Source organism: Dasypus novemcinctus, chromosome 20 (genome assembly GCF_030445035.2).
Source record: "Dasypus novemcinctus isolate mDasNov1 chromosome 20, mDasNov1.1.hap2, whole genome shotgun sequence".
In the NCBI taxonomy this organism is placed as follows: domain Eukaryota; kingdom Metazoa; phylum Chordata; class Mammalia; order Cingulata; family Dasypodidae; genus Dasypus; species Dasypus novemcinctus.
The window spans coordinates 50,631,391-50,657,631 of NC_080692.1; the positions used below are offsets into that span (position 1 = coordinate 50,631,391).

The window sequence follows — 26,241 nt, forward strand, 5'->3', positions numbered from 1 at the left end:
TGACTCGAACAGATGCCTGTGCACCGCCTTCTTGGAAGCGTTGCTCACAGCAGCCAGGAGGTGGAAACAGCCCGAGAGGCCATCGCAGGTGCGTGGTCGAGCAAAACCCTGTGTGTCCACACGATGGAGTATCATTCGGCTCTAAGAAGGAAGCTCGGAGACATGTGGCAACATGAGTGACCCCTGAGACCATTATGCTGAGTGAAATAAGCAAGGCATATAAAGGAAAATGCAGGATGATTTCACTTATATTAAATGTCTAGAAATAATCCATTTATAAAGGCAAAAAGCAGATTAGAGGTGACCGGGGGATGGTGGGAGGGGGTGGGAAAGAGTTGTTGTAGCTTTGTGGGTAAAAAGTGTTTGTCCATTTCGGAAATTTTTAAGTAAGATTAATTCATAAAAAAGAAAACACACACTGAGTCTGTTTCCCAGCTGCTGAAACAAATCCCGAGCCATGGGCTGCCTTAACGACAGGAATCGATGGGCTCACCGTTTCAGCTGCTGGGAGGCGGCTCTTCCTGGTGCCGGCGTCTTCTGGCTAGCCACCCAGCTCCCGGGGTCGCTGGCTGTTCCGTCACACGCCAGGGCACGTGGTGGCGACGTCTCCTCTCTCCAGGCCCCGCTGGCGGCCAGCTGCCCGCTTCTCCTGGGGCCTTCCCTGTAAGGTCTCCTGTAACAGGGTCAAGACCCACCCCAGGGGCGGGGGCGGGGCATGTGGGAATCCCCTGTGTTTTTTCTGTAACATTTATGTAATCTAAAGCTTCTTTAAAAATAAAATTAAAAATTAAATTTTTAAAAAGGCTCATCCCAATTCATTTGGCCATAGTATAACCAAAAATATCCTCATCAAAAGGTCCTATTTATAATGGGTCCACCCCAGGAATGGGTTAAGATTAAGAACGTGTTTTCTGGGGTATGTAATCCAATCCCCAACCGTGCGTTTCTCTTCTTTAACAGAAGAGAACAGAGTCTTGGAGCCGTCAAAGTTCAAGTTCAGAGTTACATGACCAGTTACCAACAGACAGGTGAGTTTCTAGGTTTTCTAATCCTGTCCATGGTTCTTCCCACTGTGCCAGTATTCTACCGTGTATAGTTTTTGTCTTTTTGTTACTTAAGCTGAGACAGTCTAGAGACAGAGACGTTTAAAGGTGAAATTATTAGGAATGAATAGCTTAGTTTAAAAATAGACAAAAGAAGTAATTCCAATCAAATAAAATTTCTTTCCTGTCAATATTTTACGTTCAGCTACCAAGTCATGAAGGATTTTTTTTCATTAGCAATGTGAGGGAAGTCCTGCATATAGAGAATATGGTAGGAGTGAAAACAGTGACAATCTACGTCCTCTCTTAAAAAGACCACTTTTAATTCTAAGCAGAGCATGAAAAAATGTCCTTGACTTGCCATCAGTTCAGTCCGGTTACTGTTTCCATTGGGTTAACATATCATTCTCTTATTTGTAAACTAACCCAATTTATAAACTGTTATAAGGAAATAGGAAGCGTTAAGATTTACATTTGATTGTAGTTCTCTTGGTATCATTTTTATGTTCACATGCTAAATGATGCTTGCTTTACCTCTTTATAAACAATAATGTTAACAGTACCTTGCATTTTTTAAAATTAATTTATTGAAATATATCACTCACACACATATGTAAACAATAACTGTATAGTAATAACTGTGAACTTACAAAACAAACATATATAACATTATACAGGACTCTCATAACTCGCCCTACCACCAACACCTTACATTGTTGTTAAACCTTTTTAACTAATGATTAAAGAGCATTGTCAAAATATTACTACTAACCAAAGTATTTTCCCCCAACCCTCCCTATTATTATCTTTATGTCATTTATATATGAACATACATACACAATAAGTGTATAGTAAAAGTTGTGAACCTGCAAAGCAAACATGCATAACATCATACAGGGGTCCCATACATCAACCCTCCACCAACACCTTGCATTGTCATGAGACATTTGTTACAGATTATGAAAGAATATTGTCAAAATCTCACTACTAATTATAGTCCTTATCTTACATTTGGTGTGTTTTTCCCCCAACACACCTTATTATTATTTTTTAAATATATTTTTTATGACAGAATTTGTAAAATTATAAAATAATCATGCACATATGCCAAATTCCCAAGCAACACCCCTCTATCAACACACCACACTGTGGTGGAACATTTGTTACAGATAAGATAATATCATCTGATTGTTACCATGTCCATAGTATACATTTGGCTCACATTTTCCATACTGCCCCATTATCAACACAGTATATCTTTGGCATAGATGCAAGAATATTTTATTATTACTGCTCATCACAGTCCACAGGTCATTCCAGTTGTATCTTTCTGATGCATTCCCAACACCCTGCAGTAGTGATATACATTTGCTCTAGCTCACAAAGGGCACTCTTGCATCTGTACCATCAACCACAATTCTCATCCGCTTCTTGGTTTGCTGTGCTCTCCAGTTCCTAGATTATTCTCTGGCATTCTGTCAATTGGCATTTACATCCCTAGACTACCATTTTCAGCCACATCCCTATTTGTAAACTAGCTATTATTATCTTTACCATCCATTCTATACATTTCCACACTAATTTAATTAGTTTTACAATAAAGCTAATTAAAACTTCTACATACATTAAACATCAGTAGTCCATCTCAGTCCTCCTCTTATCTCTATTAAGAATCCACCACCTACCACCAGGTCTTGAAGATATTTTTCTACAATTTCTTCCAGATGTTTTATGGTTCTTACTTTTATTTTTAGGTTTTTGATCCATTTTGAGTTAATTTTTGGATAAGGTATGATATAGAGGTCCTCTTTCCTTCTGTTGGCTATAGATATCCAGTTCTTTCAGCACCATTTTGCTGAATGGACTGTTCTGCCCAAACTGCGTGGGTTTGACAGGCTAGTCAAAAATCACTTGACCATACATGTGAGGTTCTGTTTCTGAGCCATCAATTTGGTTCCATTGGTCTGTGTATCTGTCTTTATGCAGTACCATGCTGTTTTTACCACCATAGCTTGGTAGTATGATTTAAAATCTGGAGATGAGGGTTTGCTTTTCCTTTTATGATGTTTCTGGCTATTCAGGACCCCTTACACTTCCAAATAAATTTGCTAATTGTGTTTTCAATTTTTTTTTTTAATGCTGGTGGAATTTTTATCAGGTTTGCTTTGAATCTGTATATCAATTTGAGTAGAATTGACATCTTAATGATATTTAGTCTTCCAATCCATGAGCATGGACTGTTCTTCCAATTATTTAGGACTTTTTTTATTTCTCTTAACATTGGATTGCAGTTTTCTGAATCCAACTGCTTTACATCATTGGTTAAATTTATTCCTGACTACTTGAGTTTTATCTGTCATATTTTACTTTCACCACTCTTTTGACACTTTTAGCTACTTTTATTGATATAATTTTCATTTCTAGACTCTCTTCCAGGCCTCTCTCTCCTGTCTTTTATTTTCAGGTTCTAGCACACCCTTTAGTATTTCCTGAAAATCTGTTCTCTTGCTTAGAAATTCTCTCAGTTTCTGTTTATCTGTGAATATTCTAATCTTACCCCCATTTTTGAAAGCCGGTCTTGCTGAACATAAAATTCTTGGCTGGAAGTTTTTCTCTCATAGTATCTTAAATATATCAGACCACTGTCTTCTTGCCACCATGGTTTCTGGTGAGAAATCAGCACTCAATCTTATTGGATATCCCTTATATGTTATGCATTGCTTTTCTCTTGCTGTTCTCAGAATTCTCTCTTTGTCTTTGGCATTTGACATTCTGATGACTATGTGTCTCAGAGTTTGTCTATTTGGATTTTTTCGGATGGGAGTACATTGGCTTCTTGGACATGGATATCTATGTCTTTCAATATGGTTGGGAAATTTTCTACCATTATTTCTTCAAATATTCCTTCTGCCCCTTTACCCTTCTCTTCTCCTTCTGGGACACCCATGACATGTATGTTTGCATGCCCTTTGCTGTCATTTAGTTCCCTGAGACCTTGTTCAATTTTTTCCATTCTTTTCTTCATCTGTTCTTTTGTATGTTCACTTTCAGAGGCCATTTCTTCAAGCTCACAATCCTTTCTTCTGCCTCCTCAAATCTGCTGTTATATGATTCCAGCATTTTTTAAATTTTATTTATTGTACCGTTCATTCCCATAAGATCTGCTAGTTTTCTACATCTGCTTTCAAATTCTTTTTGCTTATCCAACATCTTCTTAATATATTCTTAGCTATCTCATTGAATTTATTAAGGAGATTCATGTGAACATCTATGATTGTCTCAGCTCCTTCATGTCATCTCAAGGCTTATCTTGTTCCTTTAACTGGGCCATGGCTTCCTGTTTCTTGGTGTGGATTGTAATTTTTTATTGATGTCTTGGCATCTGGCTTATTAGAGTATTTATTCAGGGTGCAGTTTTTTTTCTTCATTTTAGGCTTCCTGCCCTTTCTCCCTTGCTGATTGTACAGTAGAAGCCAAGGATGTAGTTGGTATTATAAGCTGTAGAGGCTCGAGCTGCCCTCATTGCCCCAGGGATGGATGAAACTTCTCCCATCTTTCCCCTTTGCCAGGGCTAGGAACAGAGTCACAGCTGTGTGGAATAATCCAAGTCATGCAGGCCTAGACTGTAGTTGCCCAGAGAGACTGATGAGGCTTCACGTCCCTCCCTCCCCTGCCTGGGGTGGGGATGGAGCTGCAGGTGTGGGCAGCAGTCTATGCAGTGTGGGTCCAAGATGACCGCAGTTGCCCCAGTAGACTTTTAATTATTCAATTTGTGCCAGCCAAAGGTACCGTCAGTTACCTGGATAGACTGGTGCTGAGCTAGCCAGCCTCCTTCCTGCCAGAGGTGGGACTGAAGCCTAGGTGGGCTGCAGGCTGATCTGGGTGAAAGAAACTGGTTCCTACTGTCACTGTGATATTTGGTCAGCCCAGCTTCCCCTCAGACTGGGAGCAGAGTCATAATGGCAGCCACTGGCCTTTTTCTAACTTGGACAGATTCACACCCCAGCTGTTCCCAGAGTTATTCCTTAGCCATCCGAGTCTACCAATCAGTAGCTGAAATCAGCAGTCAACCATCTCCTCCTTCCCTTTTCTGGGAAATGGAGCTTCCAATTCCCATCACAGAGCAGCTCCTAGGGCGGCTCGTCCCACCAGAGTAGGACAATCACCCAATCACTGGCCTCTGTGGGCTGGCCAGCAATTTCCTGGAGAGGCTGGGGCAGGTCCCCAGAGCTTCCTTCCTGCTCAAGGTGACACTGGGGCCTAGGCTGGACCTGCAATCTGACCTGGATGGGAAGAAGCAGGTCCCCACCAGCCTGGGCTTCTCAGGCTTCCCTGCTTCCCCTTGTGCCAGGCGTGGAGTCAAGAATGTGGCTTCTGGCCTCTTTCTGACTGGGACAAGTTCAAACCTTAGCTGTTCTCAGGATCATACTGCAGCCGCTGAATTTACTCCTCAGTAGCTGAAGTTGGTGCCATCTTTCTCTTCCTCCCCCATTTTGGGGAAGTGGAGCTTTCAATACCAGCTGCAGAACAGCTCCCGAGGCGGCTTGTGCCTCCAGTGGAGGATGGGCACCGGCCTCTGCGGCGTGGAGCCTTTACTTAGAAGTCTTCTCTGCTGACAGGCAGTCTCCTCCTTCCACTCCTTCAAGTATGTTGCAGGATGCTCTCTGGCCTCCTGAAGCCCCCAAACAGGTGCTTCAGCAGCTCCAGAGAGCTCTGGGTGTTTGCTAACTGCCCTGGAGCAGGAGCTGACTCCAGGAGCTCCTCACTCCGCCGTCATCTTGCTGTCATCCCCTAGTACCTTGCATTTTTATGAATCTTCGTCATTTAGCAAGATGCTTCCATGTTCCCCGTCCATACCTACCACAAACACATACATGGCACATAGCAGGACCTCAGTACAAACACATGTATTTAATCCATTATGATGAAATAATGGATTAGGTCATGTTTTAGTGTACTAAGCTGCCAAAAGCAGATACCATAAAATGGGGTGGTTTTAACAGTGGGAATTTATTAGCTTACAAGCTTTCAGTTTTGAGGCTGAGAAAAATGTCCAAATTCAGACATCACATCAAGGCTATGCTTTCCCCCCCCAGTGACCTGGCGGTGGCCCTGGACTCCTGCCACATGGCAAGGCATATGGCGGCCTCTGCTGGGCTCCCCTTCTCTTCCTGGTTTCACTGCTTTCAGCTTCTTGCTTCCATGGCTTTTTTTCCTCTCTCTCTCCATATTCATCCCACTATGAAGGACTCCAGCAAGGTTTAAGAACCTCCCTGGGCCTTACTTTAGTAGCTAATCAAAAGGTTCACACCCACAGCGACGGAGTAGCTTCAGGAACGTGATTTTCTCGGGTACATATAGTTCCCAACCACTGCAAGTCATCTTTTTCTTTTTCTTTTTCTGTTAGGTGTAGTTTTCTTGAGGACTTATGAATAAGCTAAGCACAAGCAAACTGGGAAGAATGTATTGAAATAATTGCTAAGTTTGGTGTTCTTTTTTTTTTTTTTAAGATTTTTTATTTTTATTTATTTAATTCCCCTCCCCCCCTCCCCTGGTTGTCTGTTTTCTGTGTCTTTTTGCTGCGTCTTGTTTCTTTGTGTCTTTTTGCTGCGTCTTGTTTCTTTGTCCGCTTCTGTTGTCGTCAGCGGCACGGGAAGTGTGGGTGGCGCCATTCCTCGGCAGGCTGCTCCCTCCTTCGCGCTGGGCGGCTCTCCTTATGGGGCGCACTCCTTGCGAGTGGGGCTCCCCTACGCGGGGGACACCCCTGCGTGGCAGGGCACTCCTTGCGTGCATCAGCACTGCGCATGGGCCTGCTCCACACGGGTCAAGGAGGCCCGGGGTTTGAACCGCGGACCTCCCATGTGGTAGACGGACGCCCTAACCACTGGGCCAAAGTCCGTTTACCAAGTTTGGTGTTCTTAAAGGCAGTCTGGAATGTCCCTCCACAGCTGGGACTATTTCCAAAATGGTTTCTTGACTATGGAGCACTGATAATACAATTAGCAAAGCCTGTGCCCAACAGCTGGCCACAGTACACTGAGGTTAATATTCCTCCACCAAGAACTTAGAAATTGTCCCAGAAAACCTTTCTATAACAAGCCCACAGTAAGAGGTGCCTAACTTCATTCCTGAATTGGGGATATACTCAGGAACTTAGAGCAAGGAAAAGAAAGAGCTCTCTACTTAAAACTTTTTTCCCACTTAGTTCCTGATCTGTGACTGATACACGTAAATTTTGGACTCAGGTTAATGAGCTCCCTGTAGCTCCTTGTAAAGGACCTGCTGATATTTTCACAAATATGTGAAAATCAAGAACCAAGAGCCTTTATGCTGCAAAGATGGGGAAATGAGACAGATTCATTTCCTTCATTATGAATGTTTACTCCAGTCATGAAAAGACTGACATGAATTATTTGAAAGAGTTATTTTATTCCTCATTCCCAAAATGTGTTATGTTTTTGTTCATGTTTCTTTGTTTGTAATGTCAGTTGGGTCACACTTTCTAAAATAATTTAAATATATCTTAAATTGAGGAAGTTTGTTTTGCATATTTCTTCTAGTGTCCACAACAAAAGAAGAGACTATATAAAGTATTGGCTGCCATTACTTTCTAAGAATTTTCAAAGTTAAAAATTACCTTTAAAATCATAAAGAGAGATTATAAGCATGAAACAAAACTCTTTACCTTTAATCCCACCATGCTAAAATGCACCTGTCATTGATTTCATCCCCGCCACCCCAGTCTTTTCCAATGATTAAGGAGCAGGGATTGTGGCGGACATTGTGATGTTCACACAAGTTTGTGTTCCCTTTTTTATTAAATCTTACTTTGTAAATTTTTTTTCTTGATTCAACATATTTATCAAACAAATTTCAATGTTTAATTCTGATGAAGCAGAAACAACTTTCTTTCACTAAGTTTACTAGATACCAAGTGATTTTTTTCCTGGTAGCCCAGCCCCCATCACTGTGCCTGTTGCCAACCAAGCATTTCAGGACACATGCTCTAACAGGCGGAACACTTTGAATAGTCAGAAAAGGCAAAAGACTTACCTATATCATGGAATCATTGATATACCTGGAACCAAGATCAAATGGCATTTTTCTCAGCCAATCCTATGTGGTTCTGATTGCCATTCTTTCTTAAGTTTGCCCATAATAGGTCTGGATGAATGGAATTGAGAGGCTCAGGCTATATAAAGCTGGGGTTCGTGAGCTAATGTATACCTCCGAGACTGAAGGGTATTGGGTTGAAATAAAAAGAGGAACGTCTTTCTTTGGAGAGAGATTTCCTTCATCTCCACTTTAAGTTCTATCCTGATTTGCCACACATTTAATTTGTGTGGATAAATGTCATTAGTTATGAATGACTCTACATAGGTAATGTATGGCTTGAGGTGGATCATATTTGTACTTTGCTTCACGAACAGAAATTTACGCATCGAATTTTGACTTTTTAACAGAATTGAGGAATATTACAAAATGAGAGTTAAAGAAGGTTCTAGAACACTGATTGAGGGGTAGATGATTCCCCCAGGGCACACTAGTAAGGTCAGGGTCTGGAGACTTCCCGGGGTGTCACGCCTGGTGGTGTGGGTGCTGTAGCGTCTAACAAGTAGAGTCCACGGATGCTGCTGAACATCCTGCCACGAGCAAAAGCCCCCACAGCTGAGATGGGTCTGGACCAAAATAGTTCTGAGGTCAAGAGCCACATCAAGAGTAGCTGTCCTGAGAGGCCACACACTTGGTTTCTTTTTCAAAATGTTTCTCTCCAAAGGACTGCAAAGACATCTGGTTAAACTTGTCTCTCTTCAGTATCTGAATCCTAATTTTTTATTTTCCAGAAGCACCACCCAAGTAATAAAGTTTTCCATATGCTAGAACCTGCAACAACTGTATAACTTGGCACAATTATTATGATTCAATGTTTTTAACATCTGTTGTCTAGGAACCAGAAGAGCCTCTTTTCACTACGACAAGGAGAGTGAAAACTGTTATCTCCACCCATTAACAAAACTGGTGATCCTAAGGAGAAAAAAGGTTCGTGAATAGAAACAAAGAATCAGACCCCGTAAGGACAGGCCTTGGTCGTTCACTGCTGTTCCCAGTGCCTTGTCCGTGCCTGGCGGCGACAATAAAAATTACACATGCTGCCTGACTCCACTAAGCCCTTTATTTTTACTCTAACATTAGGTGTCCTGCTAATGCGGGATGATTGGGAGTTGGGAGGATTAAAATTCCAGAGACCGTCAAAGTGGAGCCAGCGTCTCACAAACTGTCATGAGAAGGGGTAGGGGCCACTCCTCCGCCCCCTGCACAGGGACTGGCGAAAGGCCATCGGACACGGCCATCAGCCGCTGTACGCGAATCCCTCCTTCAGGAGCGGCGCTTACCAGCTTAGAGCGCGAGCTGTTTTAAATGCATTGTAGTAAGGATGAACAATTCCTGGACCTTGCAAAGTTATCACTAAGGACTTGGGCTTCAGGAACCAAACTTTGAATAGGCAGTTTCTGGGGTCAGGGGCCAAGGCCTCTGTGAGAGTCGAAACAAGAGGCTGAGCCACATCTCTGATGAGCTCTGGTCTACAGTGAGGAGAAGACTTGACATTACTCAGAATCACTTGAATTGATTAGACTCACAGCCACAACTCCTGCACCTGATTGTGACCGCCAGCTAACCGGTGCCAGGAGATACTGGTCTGTGCTTTGCTTTTGAAGCACTTGGTGTTTTCTGTCGTGCTTGTTGTTGGGCTCCGGAGAAAGCAGCCAAATTCCATTCTTTGGGGACACATGAAGCCTTCCCTAGTCCCACAAGGAAGGGGCTAGTTAGCAATTTCTTATCTGCTCTCGCAACTTTTTTTATCACGTTGCAAAACTCTGTCTGACTTTACACCCAAAGCACAAGCAACACACAAAAAAATAGATAAATGGGACCTCCTCGAAATTAAAAACTTTTGTTGGACTTTATCATGAAAATAAAACAACAGCCTACACAATGGAAGAAAATATTTGGAAGCCACATATCCAGTGAAAGTTTAATATCCAGAATGCGTATAAAGAAATCCTTCAACTTAATAACAAAAAGAGAAACAACCCAATTTTTTTTAAAAAAGGGCAAAAGACTTAAATAGACATTATATTAGTTAGCCAAAGGGGTGCTGATACAAAATACCAGGAATTGGTTTTTATAAAGGGTACTTTTTTGGCATAAGAGCTTACAGCTACCAGGCCATAAAGCATGTTACTTCCCTCACCAAAGTCTATTTTCACGTGTTGGAGCAAGATGACTGCCGATGGCTGCCAGGGTTCAGGCTTCCCGGGTACCTCTCTTCCATGGTCTTGCTTCTCTTTCCTCTGTGAGCTTACTTCCTGGGGCTCCAGCTTAAGGCTTCAGCGTCAAACTCCAATGTCAAAACTCCAACATCAAAAACCCTCAACTCTGTTCTTTGCCATGCCTTTTATCTGTTGGGTGGGGACTCAATGCCCTACTGGCACAAGAGGTTGATAAAGTACTTGATGAAGTAAACCTCTGAATCCAATATAATCTAATATGCCCAGAGGAAAAGATCAGTTTACAAACATAATCCAGTATTTCTTTTTGGAATTCATCAGTAATAATAAACTGCTACAGACATCCTTCCAAAGACAAGGTACAAATGGCCAGAAAGCACATGAAAATATGCTCCACATCATGAGCCATTGGGAAATGCAAATCAAAACCTTGATGAGATACCTTTTCACACCCATTATAAAGGCGGCTACTAAAAACAAACAAACAAAAAACAGAAAATAGCAAGTGTTGGCGAGGATGCGGAGAAATGGGAACGCTCATTCATTGCTGGTGACAATGCAAAATGGTACAGCTGCTGTGGAAGACAGTTTGGTGGTTCCTCAGAAAGTTAAATATAGAACTACCATATGACCCAGCAATCCCACTAGTAGCTACATACTAGGGACTCAAACAGATATTTGCACACTGGTGATCATAGCAGCATTATTCACAATTGCCAAAAGATGGAAACAAACCAAGTGTCCATCAATAGATGAATGGTTAAATAAAACGTGGTGTATGCATACAATGGAATAATATTCATGTAAAAAGGAATGAAGTCCTGATATATGTGACCACATGCATGAATCTTGACGATATCATGCAGACTGAAATAAGCCAGACACAAGGACAAATATTGTATGATCTCACTGTTATGGAATAACTAGAATAAGCAAACTCATAGAGTCAGAATTTAGAATACAGGTTACCAGGGGATGGGGTGGGGACAGGGAATGGGAAATTAAGGCTTAAAATGTATGTTGTTCGTATGTGGAGTGATGGAAACGTTTTGGTATTGGTCGGTGGTGATGGTAGCACAAATTGTTAAGGCAATTAACAGCACTGTATTATATATCTGAATATGATTAAAAGGGGAAATGTTAGATTGTATACATGGTAATAGAATGAAATCTTTAAAAATATCGTTGAACCACCCTACACAAACAGGGAAGCCTAAGTTTAACCATGGAGTTTAAAAAACAGTACAATTATAAAAATGTAGTGTCAGTTGTAACCAATGTCCCACACCAGTGCAAGGTGTTGGTGGTGGGGTGGTGTATGGGAATACAGTATTTTATGCATGACTGTTCTGTAAACCCAGAACTTCTCTAATAAAATTTTAAAAAATATGTCTGGGACCAAAAACATATATTCATAGTATGTTTGCATTTCTAGAAAATTTGACTGAATTAGAGCATATGATATTACAAGTATCTGGCTTTTTTTTTTAAATGAAGTTGGGAAGTTAGCCTTTCCAAACTCAGTTTCCTTTCTGTGTTTTTCTGCAAACCATGTTTATTTCTGCCTAATATTATATTAAAGGAGTATGCGGCCTAAACATTTTTATATATAAGCACTAGGTATAAGTTGAGTTGCATTTGTTACAATTGATTGATTTATAAATTAAGTCTCCTATTTTCTAAAGACAATATATAAAACACACAAGACAGGACATTTAAAATAAACATAAAGAGGAAAAATCAGAAACCATTAAGAGAAAAAGTATGGAACCAGAGACTATCCTAGTAGCTCATTCTTATTGAATGTACACTCCAGACAACCTGTTTTTCCAAAGGTTTTACATGTATGAGCTCCATTTAATCTTTCCCACAGTGCTGTTAAGTGGATACTTCTGTTATCCCCATTTTACGACAAGGACACCGAAGGACAGACCAACTCATCACGTGCTTGAGGCCACACAGCTAAGTGGTGGAGCTGGAATGTGGTTTGACAGTCGTGCTTAGACCCCCCGTGCTAACCAGGAGGCTCTCCTGCCTTCCAAACATGATGACACCACATTTTTTCAATCTTAGTGGCAGCAAGACAAGAATATTTAATACTTTTTTCCAAGTGCTAACTTCTTGAGAAATTCACTGGGTGAACTATACTGTGAGTAACTTCACGTAACATCACACACGCCGATTTTTAAGTCCTTTTTTGCTCACAAGGTCCAAATGGGTTCTTCAAATTCCTCTTTCCCGTCAAGTGGGCCCTCACTAACGGGGCTTCCCTAGTACCTTGGTGGACGTAGCTCATACGGTTTGAAATCAGATTTCTTAGAATGAATTCCTTTGCTAACGTGTGAGTTGATGCCTGTCTTATGCACTTCATAGCGTTTGCAACAGTCTGTAATAACCTGGTTGGTGTCGTCATTTGCCCTCTAGCCGCCCTGCTAGGGTGACGACAGGCCCTTCAGCCTGGCTCGTCTGTGTCTGCAGTGCTTAGGGGAATCTGGCGCAGGAGGGGCTCAAAAGTATTTGCTGCATAAATACAGGAGTGACTGGACCTCCCCAGGCAGAGTTCCCGGAGCCCCAGCCTCGAGATCCTCCAGGACCCAGCAGGGCCGGGACGTGCCTCTCCAGGGGCTGCATCTCGGTGGAGCCATCTGGACTGGCCTGGAGGAGGGAGGGTGTCAGCTACTTTCCTGGCTTTCTCTTCTTTTCTGTAATTTCCTGACGGCAGGGCCAGTCCCTGGAGGGTGTTCTGCAGAATCCACCCACACCCTGTCCCAGCAGTGGCCAGCACAAGATCAGGGGATAGAAAGGAAAGGCCAGCCTGCAGCACAGGCACCCCGAGCTTTCTGCTTTGCTCAGCAGCCCTCAGCCCGTGTCTCCACCACCTGCCGCATCTCCACCGCCCGCCCCCGGCCACCCCCGGCCACCTCGCAGCCGCTGACGCTTCTCTAAGTCCTTGGACACAGGTGTCCTAAGTGCCCAGAGCCCAGGATTGAGCCAGGTGCTGTCCCAGCCACTGCCAAGTCTGCGGTCTCTGCCGCACTCGCCCGCCTCCTCTCCCTGGCCCCATGCATTGGTGCAACCCCAGGTGTGGCACACAGAGCAGGTGGACGGAAGAGAACAGCCTATCGTTCAGAAATACCGGGGGCCAGGGACAGTTAGTTCAAGTGAACCTCTAAGTTAGCCGCGCAAATATTTTCTCTAAGTAAGATTGTGACTCAAATACTAATTATAGCAGAGGTTTTTGAAAACATGATAGCTCTTCCAAGCTTTGGACTCCGGCTGGGGCCCCATTCCCAGCCTTATTATTTATGGTTTTGCGTGACGCTGAATTCACTCGTCTCGCCCGCTTGTGCCACACCTTGTGCCCCGCTCTATCTGCTCGGTGCGGGAGCCCCGGCCCCCCTCTGCCTTCCCGCTGCGGGTCAGGCGTCGCTGCCCACCAGGCCCTCCCGGCCGGCCTGGCCCGTGCCCCCGCCGTGCCCGGGCCGCGTGGTTCCCAGCAAGCCCGCCTGTGCCCGCCCGCTCCAGGAGGCCCGGGCCTTGGGGCAGGAAGCGCCCCGCTCGTGCCTTGCCCACGGCTCCCGGCAGAGTCCGGTGCGTGGCGCGAGCTCGTGGCCGGCGTGGCCATGCCGTCGGGGAGCCCGGGCGCTGCTGCCCTGGCCTGTCGCGCTCAGGGCTCCGGGGGCACCGGGGCGCACCATGGCGCCGCGTTTCCGAGCTTCTGAGCGCGTCAGCCTCCTTGTCCTCTTCCCCTGCAGGAAGCTGTCGCGGGGAGCGTCGGGGCCGGCGGGAGGCGCCATGTCCCCCATCGCGGCCTTCTACGGCGGCAAGTCGGTGCTGGTCACGGGCGCCACGGGCTTCCTGGGCAAGGTGCTGCTGGAGAAGCTGCTGCGCAGCAGCCCCGGCCTCCGGGTCATCTACATCCTCGTCAGGCCCAAGGCCGAGCAGAGCCCGCAGCAGAGGGTGCTCCAGATCCTCGACAGCAAGGTAGCCGGGCGGGCCGGCTCCCCGCGGCGGCCCGGGGCCCGGGGCCGAGAGCCGGGCGCGGGGAGGCCACCGGGCAGGTGCCCCTCGGGGAGACCCGAGGCCCCAGAGCGAGGCCGCGTGAGCGCCAAACGCTCAGAGCCCCGAGGGCGGGACTGGACCTGCAGCCGGTGGGGTGGCAGCGTGATCCAAACTCTTCCCGCAGCGTCCGTCAGATCCGAGGGCTGATATTCCTCTCCTGCATCCTCCTTACTACTCCGGGAGAGATGGGGTTGCTAAGCGGCAATGCGGTAATACTTTCAGTTGTCTACACAGTGTTGAACTATTACGTAATTTATCTATGGAAACTTGATTTATAGCATCCCATAAGTTCCTCTAAGGCAGAAGCATTGGGAATGAAGTATTACAGTTGTGAATGAGCATTTGGGGAATACGCAAACATACCTGGGTTCGAATTCTGCTTATCAACTTGTCACAGGACCCTGAAGCAATCAAGCTCTTAGGCTCAGCTTTCCAGTGTTTAAAATAGAGATGTTAACTGCTGCCTCCCAAGATTGCCACGAGACCAATGCTTAGTTCTTGGTCCGTCGTTCCCTCGGGAATGGACAGGGCCACTTAGGGTTTGCAGAAGGAAAACTGAAGGAAGGCATTGCATTTGACCGATTCTCCTTCCCAGTCTAGGAGCGCTCACGTCTAAAGGAGACGTGTCCTCCTACAGCACAGCACACGGAGAATGCCCAGAAACACCGACGAGCAAACGTATCTGCTGGCCCCAGAAAAAGATTTTGATACAAACTCTCATCAGAAAAGTCTCTCCTCATGGCCTTACTCAGTAGTGAGACAAATACTAACAGCTAACATTTACTAGACACACTATATGGCAGACACTGTTCTAAGGGTTTTTCATGCATAACTTCACTTACATTTGCAACCTTGTGAAATAAGAACCATTAATAGCCCCATTGTATAGACGGGAAAACTGAGGCAAGAGAGTCAATTTACCAAAGATCACGCAGCTATAAATGGGAGTTAGACCCCACCACCACCACCAACCCCCTGTCTGACTCTAGAGCCAAAAGGCTTGTCCCCATCCTATACTGCTGGCAAGGTGACTTAAGAGGAAGACTTTTCCCATAAGCCATAAAATCGAAATCTAGAATAAACTCCCTGCTCCCTCTTCTGACAGTGTTTCCCACTTATAAACCCACAGTGGGCTTTGTTTTCACTGAAGAGAAGACATACCATGAAATGGAGCGGGTTAAACAATGGGGATTTACTAGCTCGTGTTGGGAAAATGAGTCTGACTCCTGCTTAGTTGAATCTGGAGGTCCGAGTTCAAGATGCGGGCGGGCCTGCGCTCCTCTGAGTCCCCTGAAGAATTTGTGTGTGCCTCTCTCCTAGCGTCTGGTGATCGCAGCCATCGCTGGCAGTCCTCGGCTTGTGGGCACCTCGACGCTTCTCCGCCTCCAGTTTCACACTGTGCTTTCCTCGCTGCGTTTGGGTGCAAATCTCCCCGTTCTTATACAGACGCTGCTCCCTTTGGATTGATGCCCACCTCATCTTAACTGCTTCTATCTGCAAAGCCCCTCTGTCCCAATGTGGTCTCATTGAGGGTTACCAGCGTTTAGGAACTGAATGTATCTTTTGGGGGATACAGTTCAACCCTAAGCATCCCTCTCGCCTCTGTTCCTAAGCCGTGCTGATGAGAGCTTATCTGTTTAGGGTATTTTTCCTCCATAAAACTTCCCTAAAAGAACAGTGGGAAGAAAGGAATCTGCTTTTCATTATTTAGCCAAAAAACTTATTATCTGGGCTCAATCACCGTGTCTACCCCGGCTCTTTGTGGGTGACGAGAATGAGTTGTGTTAGCTGTTAAAAAGAAACCAAGCCATTGGTGGTTGTTTTAATTTGCTGAAGGCTGCTGGGAGCAATATACCAGAAATGTGTTGGCTTCTACAACGGGAATTGAATTAGGTTAAAAGCTTACACTTTTGAGACTGTGAAAATGGCCAAATCAAGGCCTCGTCAGAGGTGCCGTCTCACTGCAGCTCGGCTGCCGGCGGCCCTGGCCCCGCCGCAGGGCCGGGTGCATGGGGCAGCTGCCTCCCATCCAGGCTCGTTGCTTCGGCTCCTGACTGCCCCATCTGTGGCATCCCCTCTGCCGGGCTCCTTCTCTCCCTCGCGCCCCTTTTCCTCGGTGTGCCTCTGTTTCCAGCTCTTTGTTTATAAAGGACTCCCCCCAGACCAGGCCTCACTGAAGGAATCCCCTCAGCGCCCCCAGCCGAAGCCAATCCAGTTAAGGTCCCCCAGGAATGGATCCAGCTAAGGTCCCCCAGGAATGGATCCAGCTAAGGTCCCCCAGGAATGGATCCAGCTAAGATCCTCCAGGAATGGATCCAGCTAAGGTCCCCCAAGAATGGATCCAGCTAAGGTCCTCCAGGAATGGATCCAGCTAATGTCCCCCAGGAATGGATCCAGCTAAGGTCCCCCAGGAATAGATTTGCTTTAAGCTCATGATCTTTTCAGGAATCCATAAAAAGTCTCCAACTGTCACCCTTCTCTTCAGGTCACTGGGTATCTGTCTCGCTCTCCTTCCCACATGGAGACACGCATTCCCGCCCAGAGGCTCATGCTGTCACTGGGTCCGGCTGGAAGCCAAGGCCCTTGGCGCCTGCAGCTCTTGGCCTCAGACAAGCAGCTCGTGATCTGGCACCCTTGGAACTAAAAGGACAAATTTTCCATGCTCCCAGTATACAACGGTGGAACAAAGCTACAATAACCAAAATTTAAAAACAAAAAAATAAAGAAAAGGGAAGAACTGCAGGCAAACCACAGCCCCTAGACCTTAGCATTTAGAGACCCTGCTGGGCAAATTCTGGGAAGGCACTGCCCTGGGCGGGGGGAGTTCCCTAAATTGCTCCAAATCTGCTCCTGGAAGAACCTCGCTTCTGTCTTTCGCGGTGGCACTGGCTCGGCCTCTGGGCAGGCCTTCTTGCTCCTTGCCCCTACCGGTCTCATCTTAGGTGGGTGTCGGGTCGTGATCTAGGAGGGCCTGAGGGCCGCCAGAGCGCACCCCGCTAGGGCAGGGCATCCATCGGTGGCTCCCTGAACCTGGGCTGTGGAAAAGCAAATCCCTTTCTTGGCACCTGTGGCTCACAGACAATATGGCGGCTCGGGATGAATGAGCCACAAGTGTGAAGGGTCTGCTTTAGTCAGGCTCCTCTAGGGAACAGAATCAAGAGGAGGTGTCTGTCAGTAGTAGGAGATTTTATCAGTCTCTCAGGTGGCCGTGGGATGCACAATCCAGGTTCCGAGGCAGGCTGCAACCAGGGCTCCAATGAAGGTCCAGTGAAGGTCCTTGATGAGTTCTGGGAGACGTTGGCTGTCCAAAGACAAGCTGGGAAATTCTCTCTGAATGCTGGAATCACTTCCCCCATTAAGGCATGCAACTGATTGGGTAAAGCGTGATTCATTGCCGACGGCAATCTCCCTGGTTGATGCAGATGTAATCAGCCATCTAAGCAGTAAATTCATGGATGACTAAAGCCCATAAATGTCTTTGTATTATAGTTAGCCCAGTGCTTGCTTGACCACACAACTGGGCACAGTTACCTCGTGGAGCTGACATATTCGCCTGACCATCACACAGACTAAGGAAGTGTAAGGAGGAAGGGATGTGTACTAGGCACAACACTATATAGAAACTGAAAATCTAAATGCGCTAAACTTGCTCTTTCAACAAACATTTACTGAGTCCGTACTGAGTGTCAAGGGCACAGTGGTATTACATGAGAATAATGAAATGAGAGGGCCTTAGCTTTAAAAGTTAAAGGAAAGATTTTTGGCAATAGATGTGTTATTGTTTGAGGAAATGGCATATTATTTGCCAAACCTAAAATGCTTTTACTCTCATGGATTCTTAAATTAGGAAAGCATAAAAGCAGACAGGCTTACTTGGAAGTGAAAGTTTTATGAGTGCATTCCCTGACAGAATAGCTCTGTGTTGGAAAGCCGGCTGGGGTGGCCCACGTGTACAACATAACCAGCTCCACTTGTCCCCCAGACTCTAACCAAATAAACTATGGAGAAAAGGCAGAAACCAACTTGCTACAACAACATTGACCAGGAGCAGAGCCCATGCTAACTGAAAATATGCCAAGCAATAAAGAAAAATTTGGTTTTTATTTTCTTTACTCCTCCTACTCCCCCTTTAGAGAGTTTTGAAAGACTTGGTTAAAGTTCAAAGAAGTACTAACACTCACAGTGGAAATAATATATAAAGGCTATTTATATTGTGCATTTCAAAACACATCACTGAGCATGAATGGGATGTGGTTTTTATGGATCTGGAAATTAACACAAGCTAGTAATCTCTAATTTGCTTACCCCTCCATATAACCAGGGAGGTATACTTTAGACAGATGAACATCTTGAGGTTCCTGAAAAGAAAGCACTCTCACTGCTGAAACGAAAAAGCACTCAAGGTGGTTAAAAACCGGTGACCCACCAGGATTTCACACAATCCTGGTAAAAGTGAATTCAGTCACAAAACTTCCATGGTCTGTGGTTAATGGTCTCTAGAAACAGCTTTATTCAAAATGCTCATAAGGAAATTAGGGCCCAGATTGCAAGCTCCTGCAGCAGTCCCATTTATTCCTGTGCTCTGCTCTCTAATTGCTATTTCTAAGCCCCAAGATGCTTTACTCTTGGTGTATAAGCTAATAGCTCCCTGGAACTTCAAAGGCCTCAGTGACACTTGGAACTGAGAGCTAAGGTTAACCAGTTCTAAAGGTGCTTGAGAAAGCAGCATTTATTCTAAAAGCCACTCCAATTAAAGAAGCTAAAAAGAATCAGACTTCAATTAAAAGGCAGATGGCGCTAATCTAGAGACCGGGGAGAGTCCAGATAGAAGGAAAAAGGTAGTATTGTCAGTATTTTGAAACTTTCAGTGCTGTGGGGACCAGAAAGAGAAATTTATTTTGTCAAGAAAGTTCTTTGAATTTCTGTGGAGCACTATCTAAGTTTTAACCTGACTAGTCAGCTTATTTAAACAGCACAGCTAACATGGAACCTAAAAGAGTGAATGAGATTTCGATACTCTGTACGAAATTGTTGAAATACCCTGCTGCATTTCAAAGTATTATGGGCATAGGATAGAAAGGTATTTGCAAAATCCCCAAATGGACTGGGAAAAATGTAGAAATATTAAACTTCTGCATCTGGGAAGTTCCTACTACTCTCAAGCAATAGGAGACTCCCAATTTATTGAAACTGTAGAATTCTGCCATGTAAACCTGTGAAAAAGAAACATGCTATAAGCTGAACCCTCGACCTTGAGTCTTGCACTCATGAAACTTACTTCTGTAATGACGAAGCTAAACCTAACTATAATTAATGACTTAGAGTCACCTCTAGAGCACCTCTTTGTTACTCAAATGTGCCCTGCCTCTCTAAGCCAAATTCTCACTACCTTCCCCTCTATGTGGGACAGGACTTCCAGGGATAAAGATTTCCCCGGCAACATGGGACTTAACTTCCAGAGATTTTTCCTAGTAATTCAGGACTTGACAACTCCCGGGGATGGGCCTCCCTGACAGTGTGGGATTAGATCAAAAGGGAGAAAATAAATAGAAGAGAATACAGTTGTAATGGTTAAGAGATTTCAAATAGAGTCAAGAGGTCATTCTGGAGGTTACTCTTACGCAAGTTTCAGTCGGCAGGCAAAGCCCGAAGAATACTCCAGGCTCTCCTCTGGCAGTGATGACTTTGTTCTTGCCCATTCATAATGTTTCCCATTCTTGTATATCAGCTTAGAAGCTGACTTAAAGTATTTGCTGCATCCTATGCAGGTTGCACTGAACATTTCAAGTCAGCTTCTTAGGAAAAAGTGTAGATCACTCAGTGAGCCTCAGTTTCCCCTGAGGGAAATCAACCTGGAAACCTCTGGAGAGCTTGGGGTGGGGGGAATCATACAAGATCTCCCACTCTGTCCTCAATTCATGCAACACGATTAGGTGGAAGAAAATAGAAGACAGAAATATTTTGAGACATTGTTGAATCCTCTTGTGAGATTATCTTTGTAAATTGCTTAGAAGGCATTAGATAAATTAGTCCCTAAGAGGTAAGCCAATGCATTTAAACAAATGAATTCAATTTGAACTAAATAATACTTGCAAAGAAAAGGTCAAGGATCTGACAGTTGTTACTGAATATTAAAAAGGATTTAGTACCCAACAGAAGATTTATATCTTTTTACATAAAAATTTCTTGTTAACTTTTCAAAGACTCTTTAGTAAGGAAAACAATAATGATAACATTTTCATGACTAAGGCAGGCCACCCCATACAAAAGCTACTTTTTCCCAGCTTCCAAAATTGAATTTCTGATTGATGTTAACAATCCTATTAAATCTCCACCAAAGGCATTTGGAAACAAGTTTATATTTTAAACTCCCAGAGCTGGTTTTGTCTCATTACTTCTTTTTCTCCTAAGAATATTATTCTACAAAAGCAAGAGATGTCTATAAACTTGGGATAACTACAAGGGAGGTAATCTCTCCAGGAATTTAAATGACCCATGATTAACAAAGGCATACTCTTAAAAGTTTATGGCTCATGTTAGCTGAAGCATTCATTTTCAACTTCTCCTACACAGGTTACTTGCTTTCTACAAGAAAAAAGAATTAAACAAATTGATTTAGACCTGGAGATAGATGAACAGTCCCAGAAACCAAAGCAATTTATTTTCTCAATCCCTTTCTTACTTACTTTTATAATACCATTCACTAGTTAATTCAATCATGATTGCACATGTCCAATTTCTTTCTCTCTCTTTATATTTCTTCCAATCACATCAATTCTTTTTCTTAAAATCTTCCAATTGCCCATACTCATTTCATTCAAGGAGTCACTAAGCCATAGGATACAACATAACTCTAATTCCTTCAGTTCTGGGAGATGCCTGGATCACACTGTATAATCAGAAACCTTGGGGTGGTCCTATGAGCACACGTCTATACACATTCACAGGAGTAAAACTGCCCTATAGCTTTCTTTCTAGCAGCCTTTGGAAATGGAGTATTGCTGGGAAAATGGAAAGAGACTTCCTATTAATAACCTGTTAAGTGGCAAGCATTATGCTAGGCATCTGACTTTTATTACCCTATTGAATCCTTATAAGTGTCTGTGATAAGCCTTATTTCTTCCTTACAGATGAGATATTGGGCCAAGAAAGTTGTCAGGGAAGTGATAGGACAGAATTCGAATGCAGATCTATCTCTAAAGCCCATGCTTTCCCCACAGCATTACATTGCCTTCCCTAGGAAATTACTTCTTCTAAGCACTGGTCACCTCCCCTTGCACTCCAGTGACTATGCTTCCCAGGATGACAATATCATTAGCAAAACAAAACTATTGCTTCTGTTTGGTTATTTTTATTGCTTTTCCCATCCTTTGACATTAATTCAGCTGGAGGTAGAACTAATCTTAAGGTGCTCTCTGTCTTTCTAGGCACCTAGCTCCTTTCTTGCTCAAGTACTTATTCTTAAAAGAACGCTTTTAAGAAACTGACCTTTGGTGTTGGGACAAAGCATAATAAAATGATGAACTGAACCTAGGAATGTTAGCATTTATCATAGATTCTTATGCAAAGGGAAATTTCTGTTAAAATTCTGTTAAATGCAAAATTGTTTTCAAGAAGAACAGAATATTTGCTGAATCATTATTCCTGTGATATCACAGAACAAGATAGCCAGTAATTGGTACATTAGATAAATAGGCAAATGAGATACCAAGGCCTAGAGAGTAGAGTAACTTGCCTCAGTCACACAGCCAATAAATGGTAGCACCAGGATTCAAATCCAGGTCTTTGTGACACCAGAGCCTGAGCTCTATCTGGTACACCCATGGTTCTCAATTTCATCGTGAATCAGAATCACTAGAGAGCTTGAACAAAGCACAGATGCCCAAGCTTCAACTCAGTACTGATGAATCAGAAACTCCAAGGCAGATACCTGGTATTTTTTGGTTTTTGTTTTTTAAACAACTGCCCAGGCTATATACCTAATACCCAGCTGTATACCAAAGTTTGATAACCAGACTACTGCACCATGCAGCCTTATGGTCCTATCCAAAATTTTATAATTATTTATTAAAGAAATTGACCTCACTAAAGCAATAGGAAAAATATTCTAGATTAATTCTTTACATCTTATGGGGATTACTCCTGAACAAGCAAAAATCCTAATATTTTGTGAATCATTACATTGGTTATGATAGTTGGTTTTTCTTTTCTTTTTTGCTTTAATTGGCATATGCTTATTTGTATTTTACTTTAATCAACTTCGATTAAACCCTCTCAGATCTTTTGCATTTGAGAAGTAACTTGAAGAATCCACTGATTTGCTTTCACTCAGCACTCTAAAAATTCTCTGATAAATGATACAGACTCTTTCACTTTGGGATTCTCTCCTCTGGTAGTGTTGTTGTTCTTGTCCATTCATAACTTTTCCCATCGCTAAGTCTCCATGCAACTACCACCCAGGCAGGTATTTAATACAGGACTGGCTAGCGATATTCCACAGAGACTGCCCTTTAGTTTTAGGGACCTTAGCTGTTTTTTGAAAAATAAAAAATATTCAGCAATTTTTATGGGTTATTGGAAGTATAAAATGGAGTCATATTTGAAGAAGAGGGCCTCAGATAAACTGAATAAATATCAAAGAAACTCTGATTAGGAAAGACGTGGTGACTACCTCAAGAGTCCCCAAGGTCGTGACCATGGATATTGCCAAAGGGAAGACACGAGGCTAGCGAGTTCACCAGAAGAGCCCGTGGTCGGGCCTCGCCATTGTTGCAAAACTACTTTGGAAATGCCGTCTACCCACGCCTCCTCCAGTTCCTGCTTCTAGTAGAAACAGAGCGCCAGTTCTGGCTCCAGAAGTAATAGCCAAGGAGTCCTTTGGAACCAAACAATTTCTGTTTCCGGTTTTCTCATTCTGCTGAAATTTCTTACTTAAGGTTGACAAAATTTCTCTCCGGCCTCTGAGCTGTACATTACTGTTGCCACAAAGAGAAGAGTCTCTCATATTTAAAAACAGTTTAAGAGAGAGAAATACTCGTCCTTACCATTAAGGGACCACTCCCCAACTTTCCAAGAGATACTTCCAGCTGAGCTAAGAGCTCAGAAATGCTCAGGCCCCTTCCACTCACCTTCTGGTTTCCACAGAAATCTGTCCCATCACGAACATGGCTTCTCGGAAATGGGGAGGCAGCAGTCTGGGTTTGAGTTTTAATACCTACAGGTGGTCACTCAACGCTCTGTCTTCTCAGTACGATGCCACTGAATCATGACTCTAAGAGTTAATGCAATGAGGAGAATATGATACGTTTCATAGAATTTAAAAATCCCTATATTAAGATCTTCACTAGTTGGTCTTCAGTGAATATTTTGAAATTCTGTATTTTTTTCTTTATTCATTTTTATGTCATCTATTTTTTTTTTTAACTTCAGTTAATGTCTCCTATTAGCACACAAAAACCTTCAGGATCCGTTGACATCCTTCTTCTCTCCCCTCAGTCCCATCGCTATTGTGAAAAGAGGGTGGCTCTGAGCACCCCTACGTGCACTGCCAGTTAAAACAGACAGTCCAGGGAGACGTGGGTGCTCTTAGCTTTCTGCTGTCTTTTCAACCTTCCGGCACAGAAGAACTGGTAACAAAACAGTTCTAGGAATCAAGCTCTTGTTTATGGTTCGATTGCTATTCTTCTAGGAACCAATTTCAATTAAAACAATTTTGAGCCTTTTCCATATACTAGGTGCTGCCAAGCACAAATGGATGAACAAAACTCAAGGAGTTTACAGGCAAGAGGGGGTAAACTAAGCCCTGACTTCACAAAAGGACATGGACTTTCAGAGACCACCTTGACCTATAAAGGAGCAAAAAATACAACTTCCCGGGCCACTCACCAAACCTGAGTCAGGGGCTCTGAGAACAGAGAAGTGAGAGCCTTTGAACCATCGTGAGAAAGGCCAGCTCCTGGACACGCCCAGACGTGTCTAATTTAGTGATTATGGGATGATACCCAGGAATCTATATTTTAATACGCATACTAGTGATTCCAGCGCAACTGATGTGGGGGGTAACATTTTGAAAAGCATTGGTGCCAAACAACTGACTTGTTGTTGTATCACAGTTGGCTGTTATCTCTAGCACTCTACTTAGGATGTGGCACTAAAGAGTGTGATGTTTTTAGAAGCTACTCTATAATGGTGAGATTCCTGACAAGGCAAGTCATATTATTATACACAGTAAAATGGGATTCTCATTTTGTACTTTGGTTTGAATTGATTTATTTCAACTGACCATTAATCAACTACTGTCTGAATCAGAAATCTCAGACTTAAAATTTATTGCACCATGTTTACTTGGGATGCTCTCTAATTTGAAAGTATAAACCAATAAATAGAAGAACAAAGATTGGAATATTGTCTTCTAAAATAGTTATACTGAAAATGTGGCATCTTAGTGCTCTTCAGTAGTGCACAGGTTGTCTGAAAATACAGTATGGTGAAGCAGGATCAGAGGCAAAAGAAAATCTACTGCTACAGCGTATACCACATGTGCTGAGCCCAGTGCTGGAGGATGGAAACCGAAGTCACCACCACCTCGTGCTCTCCAGTAGCCAGAAGTCAGCACAGGCCCAAATCAAAGAATCCACTGAACCCTAAATAAATTTCCACTCAACAAAATTTATCATGCAAGTTCAAAAGGAGCCTTCTACAAACTCAATTATTTAAAACAGGTGAACTTGTCCAAATTTTAAGTAAACTTATCCAAAAATATCCTCATGTTTGTTGTCTCAATTAAACAGGAACTATCCAGAGGGGAAACCCTGGGCTGTGAAAGCAAGCACTTAGCATGTTTAAGATGGGAGGAACTGTTACAGATCTTTCTGGAAGAGCCAGTATGGCCTCTTTGTTGAGAATGTACCTAGAATACCTCATCAGTCTTATCAATCCCAGATGTCAAAAAAGCATCGAGAATTGACCTAATTTCCCAATCATTTTCAGAATTACACTAACACCCCACTGGGAAGGCTGACCCTACAGTGCAAAAAAAGTAGTTCAGTGACAGAAAGAGTGTTGACTCTTTGCCAGGCAGACATGAGTCCCTCCCCCAGCTGTCCTCTCAGTTCCCAGGATGGCTTCTAAGATGGCCTGGCTTGACACAATAAGATATGATTCCTCTGACTACCTGAGATCAATTTAAAAAGTTTGGGGTCGATCTCTAACGGAGAAGAAACCTACTGCTCAGGAGCAGCGAAGAGATGAAAGTGTTATTTTGGGGGGAGGGTGTGAATGTCAGCCTGTCTCTGCTACTAGATTATGTTGCAAAATCACACGCTGATTTTCTCTTCTCCTAATCTTTCTAAACATCCACCCTCACTCTTCTTCTCTTCACTGCTAACTTATCATACTAATACAACAGTTAAATTCCATTTTATCAAATTAGGTTGGAACCAAGATTAATTTTTTTAAATTTTATTTTCAGAAAAAATGGAAAATACCAATTTAATCTAAGAATTTCTGTGTGCAGGGTGAAATAGAGAATTTAGGCCATCTGAATAATTGTAATACTAGCTAAAACTGCCAGAGCACTTCCTTTCTTTCTTTATAAATAAATTAGAATATTAAAAAAATCAATTAGAATCCCGTAAAATGTACATGAGCTCATGTAATTCTCTTACTAGCCAGTAACTGCCATTAATATGAGAATGAGATTACATCACATTTTAATTTTGTTTAACCTATTACAAATTTGCTTAATTGTTATTTTCCAGTTATATTTGTGCTCCTGGGATATCTAGTTAATCTGGGTCAGTTAACCAATTTGTTTAGAACCAGTACTCGTGAGACCTCTTTGGAAA

At 43.4% G+C, this 26,241-nt stretch overlaps 1 protein-coding gene across 3 annotated transcripts in view; it reads left to right on the plus strand.

Moving 5' to 3' along the window:
- Positions 1 to 26,241, plus strand: part of FAR2 (fatty acyl-CoA reductase 2) — a 161,523-nt gene that overhangs the window by 98,663 nt on the left and 36,619 nt on the right. Inside the window, exons 2-3 of one of the 3 annotated variants that reach the window (XM_058282995.2) lie at positions 961 to 1,028; positions 14,089 to 14,317. In XM_058282995.2, the coding sequence (XP_058138978.1) occupies positions 14,129 to 14,317 (189 nt within the window). In that variant the 5' untranslated portion in view covers positions 961 to 1,028; positions 14,089 to 14,128. Of the gene's footprint in view, positions 1 to 960; positions 1,029 to 14,088; positions 14,318 to 14,525; positions 14,605 to 26,241 lie in introns of those variants that run through there. The other 2 variants (XM_058282996.2, XM_071210241.1) reach the window with 2 other exon arrangements.